Source organism: Dromiciops gliroides, chromosome 6, assembly GCF_019393635.1.
Source record: "Dromiciops gliroides isolate mDroGli1 chromosome 6, mDroGli1.pri, whole genome shotgun sequence".
NCBI lineage: Eukaryota > Metazoa > Chordata > Mammalia > Microbiotheria > Microbiotheriidae > Dromiciops > Dromiciops gliroides.
Window position 1 is genome coordinate 231180598 of NC_057866.1, and position 20529 is coordinate 231201126.

The 20529-nt window shown below is 41.4% G+C and overlaps 2 protein-coding genes across 6 annotated transcripts in view; one reads left to right on the forward strand and one right to left on the reverse strand.

The window, feature by feature from the left end:
• GSTCD (glutathione S-transferase C-terminal domain containing) overlaps positions 1-19514 on the reverse strand; it is a 185534-nt gene extending 166020 nt beyond the window's left edge. The window contains exons 1-4 of one of the 3 annotated variants that reach the window (XM_043971201.1): positions 19421-19463; positions 17276-17355; positions 8892-9333; positions 2890-3348 (exon numbers count right to left, since the gene is read on the reverse strand). In XM_043971201.1, the coding sequence (XP_043827136.1) occupies positions 2890-3348; positions 8892-9311 (879 nt within the window). In that variant the 5' untranslated portion in view covers positions 9312-9333; positions 17276-17355; positions 19421-19463. Of the gene's footprint in view, positions 1-2889; positions 3349-8891; positions 9334-17275; positions 17356-19412 lie in introns of all 3 variants that reach the window. The other 2 variants (XM_043971200.1, XM_043971203.1) reach the window with 2 other exon arrangements.
• Positions 19515-19529: 15 nt separating this feature from the next.
• The window catches only part of INTS12 (integrator complex subunit 12), a 36370-nt gene continuing 35370 nt past the window's right edge, over positions 19530-20529 (forward strand). For 2 of the 3 annotated variants that reach the window (XM_043971205.1, XM_043971206.1), the window contains exon 1: positions 19530-19700. The gene's annotated coding sequence lies outside the window, so the exon portion shown is untranslated. The remainder of the gene's footprint in view (positions 19701-20529) is intronic. The other variant, XM_043971204.1, reaches the window with a different exon arrangement.

Here is a 20529-nt window from a genome sequence, read left to right on the forward strand (position 1 = left end):
ATCTATATATTCAATGCCATCCCAATTATATTACCAAAAATTCTTTTGGAAGAACAAAGGTCAACACTATCAAAGGAACTAAAGAAAATAAAATGTAAAGGAAGGAGGCTTAGCAGTACCAGATCTTAAACTATATTATAACAGCAGTTATCAAAACTATATGGTACTGGCTAAAAAAACAGAACGGTATATCAGTGGGGCAGAATAGACATACAATTTATAGCAGCAAATGAAAATAGTAACCTAGTATTTGATAAGTGTCTTGCATTTTTAGACTTAAGTTTTCAGGACAAGAATTCATTAGCTGGTAAAAATTTGGAAAGTTGGAAAGCAGTATGACAGAAATTGGGCATAGACCAATATCTTATACCATTTGCCAAGATGAGGTCTAAATGGATATATGTAAGTGGCTACAATTAGACTCAGGTACCCTGAAGGGGCTGCCCCTCCCCCAGAACAACTGATCTCCCAGAAACTACCCCAGGCATATAAGCCTGGCTCGCCACACCCAGCCCATGTCCAGCACAGCAGGGATGCACACAGGAGACCTCAGGTATGCCAGAGCTTCTTGTGCCTAGTCCCCAACTCCAGGCTTGCCTGGCAGGGGCTCTGCCTGCCCTGGGGGCACCAGCGAATTAGCTTGGTGCGGGTGGGCATGGCCCGGCCTGAGGTTTGAGGGGAAGAAGGGTTCTATAGCCTGGGGGCTGGAGACACTGAGGAGGTCAGTCGGTAGTGAAAGCAGGCACAGTAGTAGGAAGCGTGAAGGAGTACACTACAGAGACAGATAGAGAAGCGGAACAGTGAAAGGAAGGGGGTCGCTACAGAGAGAGAAGGAAGAGTGAGGCAGGGGAGTGAAGAAGGAAAGAGGCTGCTAATGAGAAAGGAAGAAGGGGTTTCCAATGAGCGCGGCTTTCGGCTAAGAGGGGAGCAACATAGAGAGAGGGAGGCGAACTGTTCCGAGTGAGGTGTGGCTGCAATGGCAGCAGGAGAGAAAGTTAAAAGAGAGAGTGTCAGTTGGGGTCAAGTTCACAGGTCGTTTTTCTTGCTTATTTCTACCTTTATCTCTAAGTTTATTCTCATAAATAAACTCTGTTTTGTGTTTCAATTAAAAAAGGCTTTTGCTAATCAGTCTGCTAGGCAGTGGGGGAGGGGAAGCCTCCCAATGGGCTCTTCCCATATCAAATTAATAGTAGTCAGATAGCCAGCTAATTTGAGTTATAAGAGTTCACAGAGTAAGACCAAGTTAAATATTTTTTTTCAGAATGGTAACCACGAAGGGACTTATGAGCCAGATATAATTTTTCAGATACTAACATAGTTATAAATTTATAGATTAGAGCAGTTATAATTTTTCAGATTAAGTAGCAGTTAAATTATAATATATTTTTACATATATGACCTAGATATAAAGGAAGATATTGCAAAAAATAAAATAACATGGAACATATTACCTATCAGACTTATGGATGCGTGAATAATTTAAGAATAAGCAAGAAATAGAGAACACTGTGAGGTGTAAAATGGATAATTTTGATTACATTAAAGAAGCTTTTGTCCAAATAAAACCAATGTAAATATCAGAAGGAAAGCAGAAAACTGATAAAGTTCTCATCTCAAATATATAAAGAACTTTGTAAAATCTATAAAAATAGAAGTCATTCCCAAGCTGATAAATGGTCAAAGGATATGAACAGATAGGTTTCCAATGAAGAAATCAAAGTAACTTATAGTCATATTAAAAAATGCTCTATATCATTACTGAATAGAGAAATGCAAATTAAAAAAAATTTGCGATATCATTTTACAACTATCTGATTAGCTAAAATGATAGAAAGGGAAAGCAACCAAAGGTGATCCGGAAAAATTGGAACCTTATTCACTGTAGGTGTGTATCTGTGAGCTGATTAAAACATTTTTGGAGTGATTTGGAATTATGCCCAAAGAGTTATAAGACTCCCTATACCCTTTGACCCAGCCATACATCTATTAGGTCTTTTTCCCAAAATGATTTGGGAAAAAGTAAAAGAAACTATATGTTCTAAAACATTTATAACAGCTCTTTGTAGTGGCAAAGAACTGGAAATTGCAGGAATGCCTATCAATTGGGGAATGACTAAACACGCTGTGGTATATGTTCGTGATGGATTACAACTCTACTATAAGAAATGATGAGCTTGATGATTTTAGAAAAAACAGGAAAAGACCTGCATGAAATAACTAAGAGCAAAAATAAGAAGGACCAAGAGAATGTTGTATATAGTAACAGAAATACTGTTTTAAAGAACAATTTTGAGTGAACAAGTCATTCTGACTATTATAAATACCCAAATTAACTACAAAGGTTCTATGAAAGAAGATGCTATCCACACCCATAGAAAAAACATTATATACACCACCTACACACACGTGTACGTGTATGTGTGTGTGTATTTGTGTCAAACGGTAACCATATTGGGGGGGGGAGAGAAAGTTACATGATAACTTGTAAGGAATGGCAGGTTGTATACAACAGATCCACTTTGTTATGGAAACAACTGTTTTATTTCTTAAGTTCAGAATAAAAAATAATAATTTCTTAAGATTAGACACTTTACCAGCTACTTATTGAAATAACTGATTCTATAAAAAAAGTTTTCATTTCTTAAAAGAACAATTAACTATTAATTCCTCTGATGCCTTTTTAGATTTTACAATTTTATCAGATGCTCCCTGAGAAAATGTCATTATCCCCAATCCAATGCATATTCAACATCCTGAGAAACGAAAGTGCTTTGCTCTGACCAGGTACCAAATAGCCCTTTGTACCATTCCTTATATCATTTAAATTAAATAAACTTTCTGTACTTTTCCCAACTCAACACAACATAGGCTTGTCAAATTCTGCCTTACCAGAAACTGATGGATACAGGGCAAAAGGACTAGATCAGCAAGGGTGAAATAAAGTCCTTCTGCAAAAAGGTGGTCCAAAGGTGGCAGATCTGAGGTCTGCATTTTCCTGATGTGCACAGGTTCCCGATTGGTCTCAGAAGGAGCTTCCTGGACTCTGAGTCTGGATAATGCCACCCTGAGTTCTAGACTCTCTGTGGGAGGCTCAGGCTCAGCACTTCGTCGGAGTGCTTCTTGGTGCCCAGAGCCAGTACTCTGCCTGGGTCCTTCTGCCTCCTGCTGCTGCTTCAGCTTTTGTCTCCGGATTTTGTCATCGTTGTGTACTCTCACAGGCTCCCTGAGCTTCCTCTCCAGCTGCAGCATTTCTTCTGGGATAGGGGGCTGAAGCTCCAGAGGCTCACGTAGGAACCTCTCCACAGCCAATGGGATGCTGAGCTCACAGAGTCTGGTCCACTGGCTAACCTGTAGGACAAGAAATCAGATGATGAAAGGACCCTAGGATGAATCTTTACTGGTAACAGACTAAGATCATGTAACACTCTAGTGATGTATACACTAATTCTGAGGAGCTCCAGAGCGCATCTGCACAGGATTTTAAAGAGCATTGAAGACTCAGACCCCACAGTTCTGTACACATCCTGCACTGCTAAAGCATCAATCCGTGAGACAGCAACAGATGAAAGGCTTTGCCTGCATGAGTTCTTGCCTCTCTCCAGGTACTTTAAGATGGAAAGTCACTGCACGTTCAGTTTTACTGATCACAATTAACAGTATCTAAAGGGGCAGCTAGGTGGCGCAGTGAATAAAGCACCAGCCCTGGATTCAGGAGGCCTTGAGTTCAAATCCTGCCTCAGACACTTGACACTTACTAGCTATGTGACCCTGGACAAGTCACTTAATCCTCACTGCCCTGCAAAAAGCAACAACAAACAAAACAATATCCACAGAAGTGATCCTAGAACTACGCAAAATAAAAAGTTTGTTAAAAAGCCTCATAGGAAAAAAAAAGGCAACCCAAATAATTTGCCTCAAAACACTACAAGCTAGGAATGAACACATTTTCTATGAACTCTTTAAATATGAAGTAAACCTCTACCTATATAGAATATACAGGGGGCAGCTAGGTGGCGCAGTGGATAGAGCACCGGCCCTGGATTCAGGAGGACCTGAGTTCAAATCAGGCCTCAGACCCATGACATTTACTAGCTGTGTGACCCTGAGCAAGTCACCTAACCCCAACTGCCTCACCAAAAAAATATATATATATACAAACGTATAGGTATACACACACACACACACACACACACACACACACGATTACGTTATAGTTATGAGGAACCTAGATGGCTCAGAGAATAGTGTTGGACTTGAAGATAAGTTCAAATTCTGTCTCAAACACTAACTGTGTAATCCTCAGTTTCCTGATCTGTAAAATTGGGATAACAACAGCACCTCCTTCCCAGGGTTGTTGTGAGGCACAGATAAGGGGGCTACACCTAGGTATAGGCCATTTCAGCAGATGGGCTAAACCAGGCTGAGGGTAACTCAGAGGTGTCAAACCCTTTGGTGAGTTAGGGGAGTGTCTATTCAAATAAATGTGGGTAACGTAGTGGACTTGGAGTCAGGAAGACCTGGGTCCAAATCCTGTCTCATATTTAGAAGGCCCATGATACCAGGGGAGCCACTTAACCTCTCTTAGTCACACTTTCCTTATCTGTAAGATGAGAATAATACCTGGATTGCCTAACTCAAAGGATTGTTGTGAGTCTCTAATGAAAAATGTAAGTGAAGAGCTTTATAAACCATAAAGCGCTATATGATTATCAATGAAACGACAAACACTGACTAATAAACACACAGAAGGTGCCTAAGAATGGGGATACAAAGACAAAAGCAAAGACTCCCTACTCACAAGAAGCCTATATTCTATCTATGCCATAAAACCTATAGATGTGGATATACAGATATACACACACACTATATTATATGGGTGTAGGGTGTATTCAGGAAAGACTAGTACCTCTGGTGTAACGGCTGCCCAGCCCCATTTAGGGCTGCTCTCCACATGTGATGTCTACCTGACCCACCTGACTCCTACCTGTGGCTCCAAGAAGCTGTAGCACGTGTAATGGCCACACCCAGGTAAACCATTTCAGCAGATGGAGTAAACCAGGTTAAGGGTGACTGAGGGATCTCAAACCCTTGGGTGAGTTGGGGGGGTCTACCCAAGGCATGTGAGGACTCTTCCCGGTGGAATGGGCAGAGAGAACCATCTGTTCCGACACCCATGAAGGCAGGCACTGTGGAGCTTGGTTAAACATTGAAGACACCAAGGTCACCCATTGGATTCTGAGCCTTCACCAGTCATTGTGACCGTCTTGCCACTGGACTGAGATGACTCTGGAAGCAAGAATGAGGCCAGTGACTTTAGGAAACTCTGCCTCACTTACATCCAATTTGTGTACAAATCAAAAGATATCACCCGTACCATTTTTACCTATCTCCACGTCCTCTGGCAAAAGGCAAGTTGATGAACAACAGGTGTAGCTATACTGGGAGCTACAGTCACAAACCTGCACACAGAAAGACCAGGCCATAGGGTCATCTTCTCAGTGGAAGCAGCAGTGGGATTCAGAAGCCCCCTGGGTGTCTGAGCAGCCTTTTAAAAACCACACTGCTCACTTCCTGGTGTGAGGAAGGGGCTAGAAAAGGTGCCCTGAAAATTGTCCGCTTTACCCAACCCTGGCCTGGGATCCTACTCTGTAGTCAAAACACCAAAAAAAGTCTTCAAAGATGATTCCACTCACCACTGGCACATGAAATGTGCACATACTTACAGACAACATGAAATCCAGTAGGCCTGAAAGATTAACAGCTCTTACTGAAAGAGAACTCAGCAGGTATCCTATCCCAATAGCAAGACTGAGTGAAAGAAGGCTGACAAATGAAGGCCAGCTTCCTGATGTCGGAGCAGGATACATGTGTTTCTGGAGTGGCCGTGAAGCTAGTGTAGGTTTTGCAATCAAAACTAATCTAGTCAACAAGCTCGTATGCCTACCAAACGGAGTAACAGGCTCATGACAATGTGATTGCCAATATCAGGAAAGTGCCGTACCACCTTTGTAAATGTCTACACTCCCATCATGACAAACCCTGATGAAGTGAAAGAAAAACGTTATGAATATCTGGAGACCCTCATCATCAATGTGCCAAAAGAGGACAAGCTTATGATTCCGTGTGACTTTAATGTAACAGTAGGCACAGACCACCAGACATGTCAGGGAGTCCTTGGGAGGAATGGAGTTGGAAACAGCAATGGTTACTTAACTACTGAAGGCATGCATTTCATGACCTCATTGCCAGTACTATTTTCCATTTAACTGAATGCAATAAAACTTTGTGGATTCACCATCACAGCAAACACTGGCATTTAACAGACTACCTTATTGGAAAGAGAAGATTGGAAGGATGTGAGAATGATGAAGGCAATGTGTGGTGCAGAGTGCTGGACTGATCACAGACCTGTCCTCTCCAAGCTAAATATTCACATTCAACAAAAGTGGCACCTAGGCAAGATGACTACTGGAAGACTTAATGTCAACAAATTAAAGCACTTCTCTGAGCAGGAACAGCTCGTTGCTAACTTGGAGGGAAATCTGAGCCAATACAAGGTGGGTAGCTGTCAGAGATTTGTTGTACGGCACTACATTTATTCATCTGAGTCAGAACACTCACAAACAATAACACTGGTTTAATAAAAAACGATGGGGAAACTCAGAAGCTGCTAAATGAAAAATGAGAACTGCACAGGATGTTCTCAACATACCATCATCATCAATGCTAAAGCCATATCAGGTTGAAGTCAATCCCTCTCCGGTCAAATTTCTGACTAAAGAGGAGTTTTTGAGTGCTCTTAGGGCTCCTCCCTATGGCAAAGCACCTGGTGCTAATTCTCTTTCAGCTGAGATTTACAAGCTGGGGGTGAGGAGGGAGGTCCATTGCTCACACAAAAGCTGATATATTTTCTGGGTTATATGACAAAAGGAGGTTATCCCCCAGGAGTTGCATGATGCCTCCATTGTCCTCCTCTATAAAGGTAAAGGAAATAGATCGTCCTGTGACCATCATGAGGGGGGGTCTCTCTAGCAAGATTCTTCCTTAATATGCTGATCCTTCACCTGGAAGATGGTCATCTACTTAAGAGCCTGTGTGGCTTTAGAAAGGGCTGAGGAATGGCTGATATGGTGTTTGCTGCCCAACAACTCCAGGAGAAATGCCAGGAGCAGAACAGAGGTGTGTACACAGTTTACTCATCTGACCAAGACCTTTAATGCTACCAGTTGTGAGGCTTATGGAAAATTATGTTAAAATGTGGTTGTCCAGAGAAGTTCATCAGTATTGTATGTAAATTTCATGAAGGCAGGCTTGTCTGGGTTCTGCATAATGGACAATGCTCTCACATTTTCCCAGTCACCAATGGAGTGAAGCAAGGCTTTTTGGCATGATGTTTTCAACAATATTGTCAGACACCTTCAACAAGGATGAACACAGCCAGGTCCGCTATTAATTATACTGATGGCCAATTACTTGACTTGAAAAGGCTATAAAACAATACTAAAGTGGAGGGAGTGTTGGTGCATGATTTTTTGTTCACAGATGATTGCACAGTCGATGCAGCCTCTGAAGCCGAGATGCAACAAAGTATGGCTCGATTCTCTACTGCTTGTGCTAACTTTGGCCTAACCATTAACATCAAGAAAACACAGGTACTCCACCAACTAGCACCATATCATCCATATGTGGAAGCATAAGTTACAGAAAATGGAGAAGTTCTGAATACTGTGGATAAGTTTACTTACCTTGGGCAGTTACTTTCTAGGAATGTAAACTGACAATGAGGTTGACGAACGCATTGCCAGAGCTAGCTCAGTGTTTGGAAAGTATGGGAGAGACTGACTACCAAACTGAAAGTCTACAGAGCCACTGTGCTAATCTCATTGTTGTATACCTGTGAAAGCTGGACAGTACCAGTGCCATGCCAGGAATTACATCTGAATTGTCTTAAGAAGATTCTCAAGATCACCTAGTAGGATGAGGTTCTCAACACTGAGGTCCTTTCTCGAACTAAACTGCCTGTCATTCAAACTCTACTGCAGAGGACGCAACTGTAATGGGCTGGTTACACTGTTCGAATGTCCAACGTATGCTTGACATTCTGTGGTATGAATGTTTGATGGAGAACTCACACAAGGCATGTGCTCACATGTCAGAAGTGCTACAAGGTCACTCTCAAGGTCTCTCTGAGGAACTCTGGGATTGATTGTATGGCATGGGAGTCGCTGACTAAGGAGCACCCAGCACGACATGCCCACATTAAAGAAGGCACTGTGCTCTATTAGCAAAGCAAAATTGAAGAAGTAGCTCAAAAGAAACCCAAGATGCAGAAATTTAGAGAATCTATCCCAAATGTTCACAGGGACTATTTGTGCCCAACCTGTGGGAGAGCATTCTGAGCTCACATTGGTCTGACTGGCCATAGTCAGACACACTGTAACTTGACTCTAACTTTTGTTCTTTGTCACTTTGGTCATCTTCGAAAATGAAGGACAACCACCAACCAACCAACTATACTATATATTATATAACTATAGATCAAGTGGATACATGGGCATTTGGGGATGGGGTAAGGGTGGAGAGAGAGCCAGAACAGCTTCATGCAGGAGATTGTGCTTAAGCAGATCGCTGAAGGAAGCCAAGGACAACAGGAGCAGGTGTGAGAAAGGAGAGCATTCCAGGTAAAGGGGAAAGTGGGTGACGGACTATTGTATGTGGGGAACGACAAGAAGGCCAGTTTTGGGCCAACTGCACAGTACAGGAAGTCCTTCGTGATAAACTAGAAAGGCAGGGTGGGGCCAGGTTGTTAAGGGGTTCATTCTGTGGTATGAATATTTTCGACTTTATTTTTTAAATAATAGTAGAAGAAAAGAAATAAATGATGTACTCACTTCAGCACAAGCTTTTAAACAGGTCTTCTTAAAACCGAGTAATTCTAAAACTTCCTTCTTTGATGTATCTGCTTCATACGTTTTCTGTATTATGTGTCTTAACGTGACAGAGAGTCCTGCTCGACAGAAATTGTCGGCTCTCTTCACTACCACAGGCAAACAGCAGCTCTGGACCATTACTGGCAACTCCTGTCTTGAAATGATCTGAAGTTCTAGACCCTGTGGAAGTACAGGTTGAAGAAAAGCAACATCTGCATTCTCTTTGCTGGAGACTAAGAAAACTCTGAATTCTTTGGAGTCACAGTAAGACAACAGAAACAAGGTTATAGATGTATGCAGGGGGAAGATACAATTTTCCATCTGATGAGAAAATTCCAAATACAGGTGTTCTTCTGCAAAGCTTTTCCCATTGCCTTTCATTTTCCTTCCTGAACTAGATCACCTAAAAAGGAAATTAAAGTGGATATAAGTCATTGGACACAAAAATTTAGGGGTAAAAGCATAGATGTCCTTTTAAAAAGGTTACTCGAAGAGATGGGAAGGAACTCATTGGACAACATCATGCTCAAATATCAAGACCTTCCCCCACCCCCAGTTCCGCTTATATGTAGTCTTCCCCTATTAGAACTTCTTGATATTGAGATGTCTACAGGACAACCAGTTTGAAAAATGTGACTGGCAATAGAGAGACTAAGATTGTATAGAAAGCTCTGGGGGTTATTTGCATAAAGATAATTAGAGTCATGGGAACTGAGAACACCAAGTCAAAGAATATAGAGCAAAGTTTCTTAACCTTGGATCTAGAAACACATTTTTTTAACTATTTTGATCACTGTATTTCAGTATAATTGATTTCCTTCATAATCCCATGTATTTTATCTTATTCATTTAAAAACAGTATTCTGAGGAGAAGTTCATAGGCTGATTATCAGACTGCCGCAACAAAGCCCACCATAAGAGTGGGTATGAATGATAAAACAGAAGGGAAGACTGAGATAGAGCCTTCAAACAGAAAGAAAATTGAGAGAGAACAGGGTCAGAAAAACTCAGAAAAAGGAGAGAAGGGGCAGCTAGATGGCGCAGTGGTTAAAGCACCGGCCCTGGATTCAGAAGGACCTGAGTTCAAATCCGACCTCAGACACTTGACACTTACTAGCTGTGTGACCTTGGGCAAGTCACTTAACCCCCATTGCCTTAAAAAAAAAAAAAAAAGAAAAAGGAGAGAAAGAATCTAAGACGAAAAAGTGTCAAATGCTGAAGAAACATCCAGAAAGATGAGGATTGGAAAAGGCCAACAGATGTGAAGATTAGGAAATTACTGGAACCTTTAGAGAGAGGATTTTTACAATAACTCTCAGGTAGGCAGGGGACATACTGTCCTCATTTATTTCAGATTTACAGATCCATACCAGGCTTTATTTAATCCCTCCAAATCAGAGCCTTTGAACCTTTTCTGCGTCATAGAACTCTGGCAATCTAATGATGTCTGTGGACCTCTTCTCAGAATAATGATTTTAAATACAGAAGGCTACAAAGGAAAACAATTATATTGAAATACAATTATCAAAATATTAAAAAGTCCAGGGATACCAGCTTTAAAACCCGTGATCTAAATGATTATCTGAGGTAATCTAAATTAGAAACAATCAATTAAAATGAAACTATTACTGAGCAAACTACCTTTTACCTGCTTGGTTTTGGTTTTATATTCAGACACAAAGTATACACATGAAAAAATCAGCTAAACCCAATATATGTACCGGAACTAATAGGAAAAGAACTAATAGCAGAGAAAAAAAAATCAATGCCTACCACAAGTTTTCAGTCTAGTTGAGGAATTTATCCCTGGAATCCTCTGCTGGGCTTACTTACAGATTCTCCAAGTTTACTATTAGTATGCCAAGTTAAAAAGACACCTAAATGTTTGCCAGAGGTGGCACAGGAAGATATGCCCTTAATTAGGAACATCTCTCTTCCATCTTCAAGTGTGGGTAATTGCAGACTATAAGACTAGACTTAATAACATACATGTTTTCCTTTACAATTAATATAGCACGGGGCGGCTAGGTGGCTCAGTGGATAAAGTACCGGCCCTGGATTCAGGAGTTCCTGAGTTCAAATCTGGCCTCAAACACTTGACACTTACTAGCTATGGGACCTTCGGCAAGTCACTTAACCCCCACTGCCCTGCAAACAAAAACAAAAACAAAAAAAAACCCCAAACAATTAATATAGCACACTCTTTTACAACTCCTTTTCATGTATAGGCAAATACACAAAATCAGTGCAATTATGTATCTGCCACCTTTCAGGGACTATATGCTCCTTAAGGACAGGTACAATATTCTTTATATATTCTTCACATTAATATTTATCATTATTTAAACACTCATAGTAATAACATGGAATAATGATAAACTGCCTAAAAAAAACATTGGTATACATAAGTGAAAATATAAAGTATCATTAATTTTTAGTTGACTTAAAAATATTTTAAAAAATTCATTTCCAATATTCATTTAGATATTGAAAGAAAGGATTATTTCTCTTATATTAATAACCAATTATTGGGATTAAGATTTTTTTTTTCTGTTTCCTCATTCAAAGTTCAGTCTGTCAATGAGATTTCTAACCTTGCCCCAAAATTTACCTCAAGTAGATCATTTTACTAGATGGAATTGTTACCCCTCCCAACTAGAAAATCTTACAAATAGAATCTAATCTAGGTGAATTCAGTCCTGCTTGGATGGGTGGGTGGTAGACCTTTTTGTCTAGACTACCTGAGGCAGGAAAAGTCTGGCAAGAGATGAGCCTCTGGACATGAGTGACAAGTCACATACCCAACCCCTCATTAGAATAGGCCCACCTCTCAATATAATATTCATTCTTTCATTAATTGATAACCAACCAGAATTAATTTCCTCCTGCCAGGAACACTCATTCTTCCAAGGGTATATAAGTGTCGAGGCCTCCATAAGGGATCTTTGGTCTATGAGAAAAAGCCAAATGACCATCTTTTGATTAATGATTTGCTAGCTATCATTAAAAAAAATGAATAATTATCCAGAAACTGTCTCTCAAAATTTTTATATGTCACAAGATTTTCTTTGAAATTTAAAAAAGTAAATTTTAAGTAATCTCAGATTTTCAGCTAAAAATATTCTTAGTCATCCCGGCCCATTAAATAGTAAAATAACTTATACAAGCTAATATCTTATGGACTTAAGTTTGGTAACTTTTTATTTGGGGGTCTTCCAAGTGTCTATTTTTTGCTGTAAGTTTGTGAAAGAGGCTATCCCTTCCTATTGCCTCCCTAACTGGGGGATTTTGTGATTCATTAACTCAATGTCATGAGCCTTCCAAATATGGTTATTAAGGAATCATCTGCTAAATCTCCACAGGTTCTGGAGCCCACATCTTGTTCCTACTGATTACCCTTCTGTTAATGCCTAGCAGTGTCATCTGCTCCTTCCCTTGGCTTCAACAGGAGCGACACTGCCCTTTCTCCAGAGGAAGAAGATTAAGTAGCCAGAAATCAAAGTTACAAAAAGCTGAAGCTGAAAGGAGCTGAGGAAACCTTCATCCCTTCCTTGGAAGGAATTTTCAAGAGGAAATTGTCTTGCAGAGGAAATCGGCAAGTAAAGAGAGAAATAAAAATAGAGGATAACAGATTTTGAAGACTGTAGACCAATAAGCTTATCTTCCTAAGAATACCCCAGAATGTATGATTAAAGGGATGGCTAAAGAACAGCTACACAGCTAGGTGGCTCAGAGCACTGGGACCGGACTAGGAAAGACAAGAGTTCAAATTTGGTCTCAGACATTTACTAGCTGTGTGACCCTGGACAAGTCACTGTTTGCCCAATCCTCTAGGAAAGGAAATATCAAACCACTCCAGTATATTTGCCAAGAAAACCCCATACAGGGTCATGAAGAGTCAGACATGACAGACTGACTGAACAACAATAAACATCTAGAAAGGAAGTAGCCATCAAAACGATTGAGGGGGCAGCTAGGTGGCACAGTGGTAAAGCACCAGCCCTGGATTCAGGAGGACCTGAGTTCAATCCGGCCTCAGACACTTGACACTTACTAATTGTGTGACCCTGAGTAAGTCACTTAACTCTGCCCCCCCCCCCCCCCGCCCCCAAATGATTGAGCATTATTTCATCAAAAAGAGCCATACCAGACACCTTCTTTGAGTTTCAGGTTTAGCTATTAGACATCAGAGATTACCTATGTTTTAGCCAAACATAACAAAAGATTTTTTGGATTTTACTAAAGGAAGCCTAAGCAACAGTACAGTTAAATGGATTCGGTAAAAGCTGAATGGCCAGACACAAAAAGTCATTCCTAGTTTGTTAGCATGGAAGAAAGTCTTCAATGGAATATTCCAGGGCCCTCTGTGTTTGGCACTTTGTTATTTAACATTTTTACTAAATCAGGGGATCTTGCCAGTTAATGAAAAAAAAAAAAGCCTTGCCATAGTGGACACTGGACTTGGAGTCAGTCTCTCAACTAGCATTTATTAAGTATCTACTATGTGATAGGCACTGGGGGATTTAAAAAAAAAAAAAAAAGGCAGATACCAAACAGTTCCTGCCCTCATGGGGCTCAGAGTTCACTGGATCAGGAGTTAGGAAAACCCAATGTTCAGATCTATTAGTTGTGAGCCCCCCCACCCTGCCCCGAAAGTTATTTAACCCCTCAGCTTCAGTTCTTTCATTGGTAAAAGAGAGATAATTACTCCAACGAAGAGGCTGAATTAGGGTGCGGGGGGAGGGGGGGGAAGCTTTGTATCAAACTTCTCAACAAAGGATTTGGTATACAAGATATATCAACAATGAATAGATATATCTGTGTATGTGTGTATAAAAGCACTTCCTTTACAGACACACACGTGAACACATGTACATCCACACAAGAACATACACATAGCCATTCCCAAATAGATAAGTGGTCAAAGGATATGAACAGTTCTCATCTGTAAACTATTAATCATATTAAAAATACTCCGGATCATTAATAATAAGAGAACTGAAAATCAAAACAATCCTGAATACCACATATCCTACAAATTGGTAAAAATGACAGAAGATGGGAAGTTAGTCTTGTAAGGGTTATGAGAAGATAGGCTCACCACTCTGAAAAGCATTTTGGAATTATGCAAAGTGACTAATATGTCTATACCCTGTGATCCAGAGATCCCATTATAGATTCCAATGACTCAAAGGAGGTCATTGATAAAGTTGCCATATACATCGAACTATACTATAAGAAATGATTAATGTGATTTTAAAAAAAAAGGACTTACATGAATTGATTCTGTGAAGTGAGTTGAAACAAAAAAAAAACTGAATACACAATAATTCAAAGTGTCAATGTCAAGAACCACCACAAAACAATCTAAACTGAACACTGAAAAATTACAAAGAACAAATCTCATAGAAGAGATTTGAAAAGATACTTCCTTCTATCCCTTTACAGAAGTAGGAGGTCCACTGGGACAGAACATTGTATGTTTTCAGATTTTATCTTTTATTCTTAAAAAAAATTCTTTGTCATACAAGACAGCTGGGGGTAAGGCAGGAAAGAAGCTGGGTAAAGGGTAAAAACAAAAGTTATAAATAAAAATTACTTTCTAAAAACTGGCTCCTACACCACAGGGTTGTTATAAGGATAAAGTGACTTAACGTGTAAAGTACCATACAAATGTTAGCTATTTTGTCTCATCAGTACTTAATAAATGCATTGATGACTACTATTTTTTAAAAGCTTAAAATTTTGCAATTATAATCTTAATGGGGCACTGAATGGCAGCAGCTAAAATTGTCAAGGACTCTACCTATGGAAAAATGATTAGTGATGAAAATTATTGTAGGAATTTTGTTCTTCTCAGTGATCTTCCAGCCACACTTATTTAATGGTATTTCTATGTTGGTTTTCCTTGATATAAATTTTTGCCCTGGGTACCAAATTAGAACAATCTTTGAGTCAAAAATTTTGCTTTCATTTGTTCATATAACTTACTTTAATTTCACTGCTGATACACGATTCAATACTCATTTGTTTAGGACCTACTATGTGCAAAGTGAAACAGGGTGTCGAGGGGGCCTGGTCAGCATCAAGACAACCTGTGTTTAAGTCTGGTCTTAAACACCTTAGTGCATGACCCTGAGCAAGCTGCTTACTTCTTCTCAGTGGCCCGTGCAACTTCTAAAGACTTCTATATGGTGAACAGTTGTCAGAACTGCATGTTTCTTCAGCAAGATCGTGGGTCTTAACAAAAATAAAAGTATACCAGGCACTATACCAAGTTCTAGGAGATACAAAGACAAGAGAGGGACACACCTGTCTATCCAACAACTTACATTCTCATCATCTGTTCACTTTTACTCTGCCAGAAAAATGTAGCCCAATAGATGCTAAAAGGAAATGTCATCTAAGTCAATTAAATAAATTACCCTGCCCAAGGAAACTTCTAAGATAAGGGAATGCTAAACACTTTATTACAAATGTTATATCATTTGATCCTCACAACAGCCCTGCAAGATGAGTACTATTATTATCCTAATTTTACAGCTGAGGAAACTTGAGGCAGAGGTTGTGACTTGCTCAGGGTCACACAGCTAGTACATGTGTGAGGTCAAATTTGAACTCAGGTCTTCCTGATTATAGACCCAGCCCTCTATCAATTCACCACCTGGCTGCTCTAGACCAGAGTAATCTTAGAAAAAAGGGAGGTTGTCTTCTGGGTTGCACTACATTGGCTAACATTTACATAATAAAGTTTACAAAGCTTTTTTCTCATGGCCTTAGGCTGAAATGGCTTGTCTGGCTTCAAACATCACTTTCAGAGTTCAGCACTCTTTCTACTCTCTCTATATATACCAAGTTGTCTCAGGAATTCTGGTATGGCATTAGTCACAACCAGTTCTAATTAAGAGCATAAAATCACATTCCAAAATGAGACTGAAATGATTTATGGAATCTTTTGATACAGCTCTCCTCCTCCCTGGAATCGTTGGAATAATTAGCCCAAGTACCTTGTATTTCCCAAAAAAGTATTAACTATTTAGTTGCAAAATCATTCTTTCCTATTTTGCTACAAATAAGTGTTCTCTCTACTACTCTACACTTGTATTACCTTAATTCTATAGGTAATTGGAAAAAAGAAAAACTATCAGTCTATTATTGACAACCATGCTGCCTGATGTAGTAGAAAGAAGGCTGGATCTGAGTTCAGGTCCTCACTCTCCTGGCAAAGTGACTTAACTTCTATGGGCCTCTTTTCTCATCCACAAAATGTGTGTTGGTCAAGATAATCTTTAAGGTTTAACAGCTAAAATGCTATTAAATTGTATGATATGTCTCAGGAAGTTAAAATTTATAGAGAGCAACTCAGAGGTGAAACTACATAAGGAATTAAATAAACTGAAATCCAATTCTAAAGGTTGAGGCACGTGGACAAAAGCTGCATTAGTATCCTCTGGATAAGAAGTTAGATTGAAATGTAAAAGTAAAAAGTCTTCCCCTAAACTTGGCCATAAAGAGAGAATCAGAAAAGACTGTTGCCTTGGAATCCAAATACTCCTGGGTATTCACAGGGATCCACAGTGTTAATACTGACAGCATTAATGCATTTCAGCAGACCCTGAATGTGCTGGTCTACCAGCTGGAATGTAATTACTGAAGCAATTATCCCAGCAGCTGATTGCTTAGCCTGCTTTTAATTTCTAACTATAAAACAAGGTGCTGAGTTCCACCTAAAACTAATAAAGTATAGCAGTTAAATTTGTGTGCTATGTAAAAAATTATAAAACAGGCAGAGAGCACTGGATACTGAGGGAAGTGGGAGCATAATCCTTGGAATCTTAGACATCACTGATATTCTCTACCTGGATCTGCTAGCTTTTATGTTACAATAAAATGTTGCCCTTTCAAAAGGCAATTTGAAAGCTCATTATTGATTCTTTATTTCAAGCCACAGAGGACATAAAAGTTATAAAGAAAGTTTCACTGGAACACTGAAAAACTATTTTCCAATTTAATTGAAAAAGAGCAGGCTAATAGAAGGAGCTAAAAATAACAACATTGTAAAGGACTGTTTAACTGAATTTCTCATTCACATTGACCTCTTCAACTAATACTTTAAAACATAACTAAAATAGGACAGTGTCTTTTCAGTTAGACAATCTCCTAGTAAGACAGCAGTGTGACTTCCCCCACCAAGGAATTTTTTTTAAAAGACCAAAACCCCAAGCCAAGGTCTTAGTATCAACTTTATTTACAAGACAAATTACAAACAGCTTATTTTTGTCTTGACATAATGCTTCAAAATAGCTTAAAAAAAGTAAGCTATCCATTTCAATGACATGGCTTACATTTTAAAAGTGTTATAAAGAACTGTCCATCACCTTTTACATTTTTCCACAGGAATGTTAATTCTTCCTACTTGCATTTCCTATAAAAGAAAATGACCATTTAGCTGTAGTCAGGTGTGAGCTGTTTGGGTTGCCTTAAAATCTATAAATTCAAGAAAAAGTAATGTTGCCCATCAGCTTTTAGCACTGGCTAACATCCTCCAGGAGATCCAGGGAGCCAGACACTTTGTGACAGGCAGTCTGGCAAGAACCTGAACATCTCAGTTTTATCATCAAGACTCATGATTTCATCAGTATAGGGAACTCCCCTTGAGGAAAGCCTCCTCTACCACTGTAGCTTTACAAATGTTCTGCCTGCAAGTTCTCTCTCCTTAAATTGGTGAGCTCCATGAAAGCACATTTTCCCCATCTTATGCCATTTCTTTGATCCCCAGTGCTTAGCACAATGTGTTTCTTGTTTACTTCACCAAACTAATGGTAAATAGTGCAGGAGTTCTCTCCTTGTTAAAAAATATTCTGACAACTGTATTAAATCTAGTTTCCTTTGTCATCCTATGTTATTTTACTTACTGCATTTAAAAACATTCTGAGAAGGAATTCATAGGCTTTACTATATATAGCCAAAGGTTAAGAACATGTCTTCTGGAGTTGTAGCTTGGAACACTGAGTCTGGTCCAAGGTGACACAACCCCTTTATTTTACTGGTGAGGAACCCAAAAATTTGACCCTAAATCTCTTTAATAACAGTTATATTTTCAACAAAGTAAATCTCAAGTTTATTTCCAGTGGTGGGTGCTATCAGATTGGTGGTTGTTTTTCCTTCTCCAAAAAGATAAAAACATTACTATGTTGAAGTCAAGGTACAGGGTGCCCAACTGTGGCTGATCAGACCAATACAAGCCTAGAAAGCTCTCCCACCTAGAGGGCACAAATGATGAGGTTAATAAGTGAAGGTTGGGGGAGGATTTGGGGTGGTTAGTTAAGACTATTATGAAGCACTTTCGCTTCCTTCCAACTCCCAGCTAAAATCCCAACTTCTACAGGAAGTCTTTTGAGCCTCCTTAATGCTAGTGCCTTCCTAGTTATACTGTACCTAAATCGTTTGCATACTGTCTCACCCCTTAGGCTCCCAGCTCCTGGAGGGAAGATCTGTGTTGGGGGAAGGGACTTCTTTGTATCCCCAGCACCTAGCCCAGCGTCTGGCATATAGCAGGTGACAGTGGGTAGCATGGGGGTCTGGAGTAGGAAAACCCGAGTTCAAATCCGGAGTCACGACACTTTCTCCCTGTGTGACCCTAGGTAAGTCACTTCACTGCTGTCGTATAAAATAGGAAAATAGTGCCGACTCTCAGGGTTGTTGTGAGGCTCAAATGAGATCTCTGAGAATCGCCTGGCACATAGTAAGCAGTATATAATTGTTGGCTACTATATTATGAATACTTGCTGTGTCCCCAAGCAAATCACGTTAAGTGAGCCGAGTTAACCGACTCATTTTCCTCATCTACAAAATGGTCGTGACTAGCATCTATCTCCCAGGGTTGCTGAGAACCCAATGAGGTAACTGTCAAAGACTGAGCACAGAGCCGGGCACACAGTAGGCGCTTAATAAGTGCCTGTTTGCTGAGGAACCCACCCGTTCTCTAGCCAGTTTGGTATTCCAAGAGGTACGTGGGAGGAAACCTGATATATCAAAAATCCGCCCTCTCCCCCTTATTCCTGTGGCACTTGCACGCTGGGGCCCAGCTGGGGCTTTCTGCGGACGCGAGGGACAGTGAAGTCTCTGAGTTGTCTGGTAGCACATCCAGGCTCGGCATTCAGGACAACAGTAAGGGCTTAATAAATGCTTCTTGCCTGACTGATTTCAAGGGTTCGCACCGTAAGGAAAAGGTCCTTTAGGGCCGGGACCCTGCGGAGGGTGGCCCACAGGGCGGAGGGGGCCGCGGGGCTCGCTAAGAGCCCCTCCCCGTCTCTGGATGCTCTGCCCCGGCCCGGCCCTGCCACTCGAATGCGGATGCCCCAAAAGTAAAGGCGGCTACCTCCTGCACCCCGCTTTTAAAATTAGTTGCTGGCTGGAGGCGCGCCCCCAACACCCACACCCCCCGCCGCCGCTCCTTCGCCGCTCCCGGTATCTCTCCACCTGCTCACCAGCCTAAGTCCCGAGATGGTCGAGAGCCCTGGCACGCAGCGATTCATAAACGAGCGCACAGGAAGACGGGAGGCGGTCGGGGGCACTGCGCAGACGTCACTTCCTGTCGTCGCACCTCTGAAAAATTTCCCTCCCCTCTCTGCTCCTGGAACCTTTGTTTTCCCACTCCGGGAGCCGGCCGGCGGGTATCTGAGGCCCGACGCCAGAAGCGGACGCCAGGGAGGGACGGAGAGGCGGCCGAGGGCGTGGGCCCGTGTCGCGCGCGCGCGAGAGGAGCTGGTGAGTCGGTGGGGAGGGGGCCCCGCAGTCCGCGAGGGGCTTCGGCAGGCGCGCGGACGGGCTCGCGCTCAGGGCCGTTTCCCTAACTAGGGGCCGGAGAGGGCGGAGACTGAGGCGGCGGCGGCGCCGGGGCTTGGAGTGGGGGGTGGGGGTGGGGGTGGGGCTTCGCTGACCCCCAGCGGCTCCGCCCTGCGCGGGCCTCCGCGATGATCAGAATGAATGAGGAAGTCAAGGCAGCGGGTGCTGAGGGGAGAGGGAATATAGAGATCCGAGTTCGAATCCCATTGCACGCAGTTGTGCCAGCCGGGTGCCCCTTACCCTCTCGGCCTCAGTTTCCCCTTCTGTAAAACGAGGTTAATAAATAGCCATCTTCTCCCCACACAGCCTGGCCAAGTCACTCAATCTCTGCCTGCCTCAGTTTCCTCCTCTGTAAAATGGGGATAATAATGACACCTCCCGGCCAAGCCACTATGCACTTTTTTTTTTTGCGGGGCAATGGGGGTTAAGTGACTTGCCCAGGGTCACACAGCTAGTAAGTGTCAAGTGTCTGAGGCCGGATTTGAACTCAGGTACTCCTGAATCCAGGGCCAGTGCTTTATCCACTGCGCCACGTAGCCGCCCCCCACTATGCACTTTTTTCTGCCTCAGTTTCCTCCCCTGTAAAATGGAGATAACGCTGTCACCTTCCGTTTGTTGTGAGGGTCAAGTGCTTTTACGCCCTAAAGCTCCCTGTTAATGGCCAAACAGCGGTGATGAGGATGATGGGCAGAAGCAGCTGGGCATAGAGTGGAAAGAATTCCAGGAGCCAGAGAGACCTGGATTCGAGTTT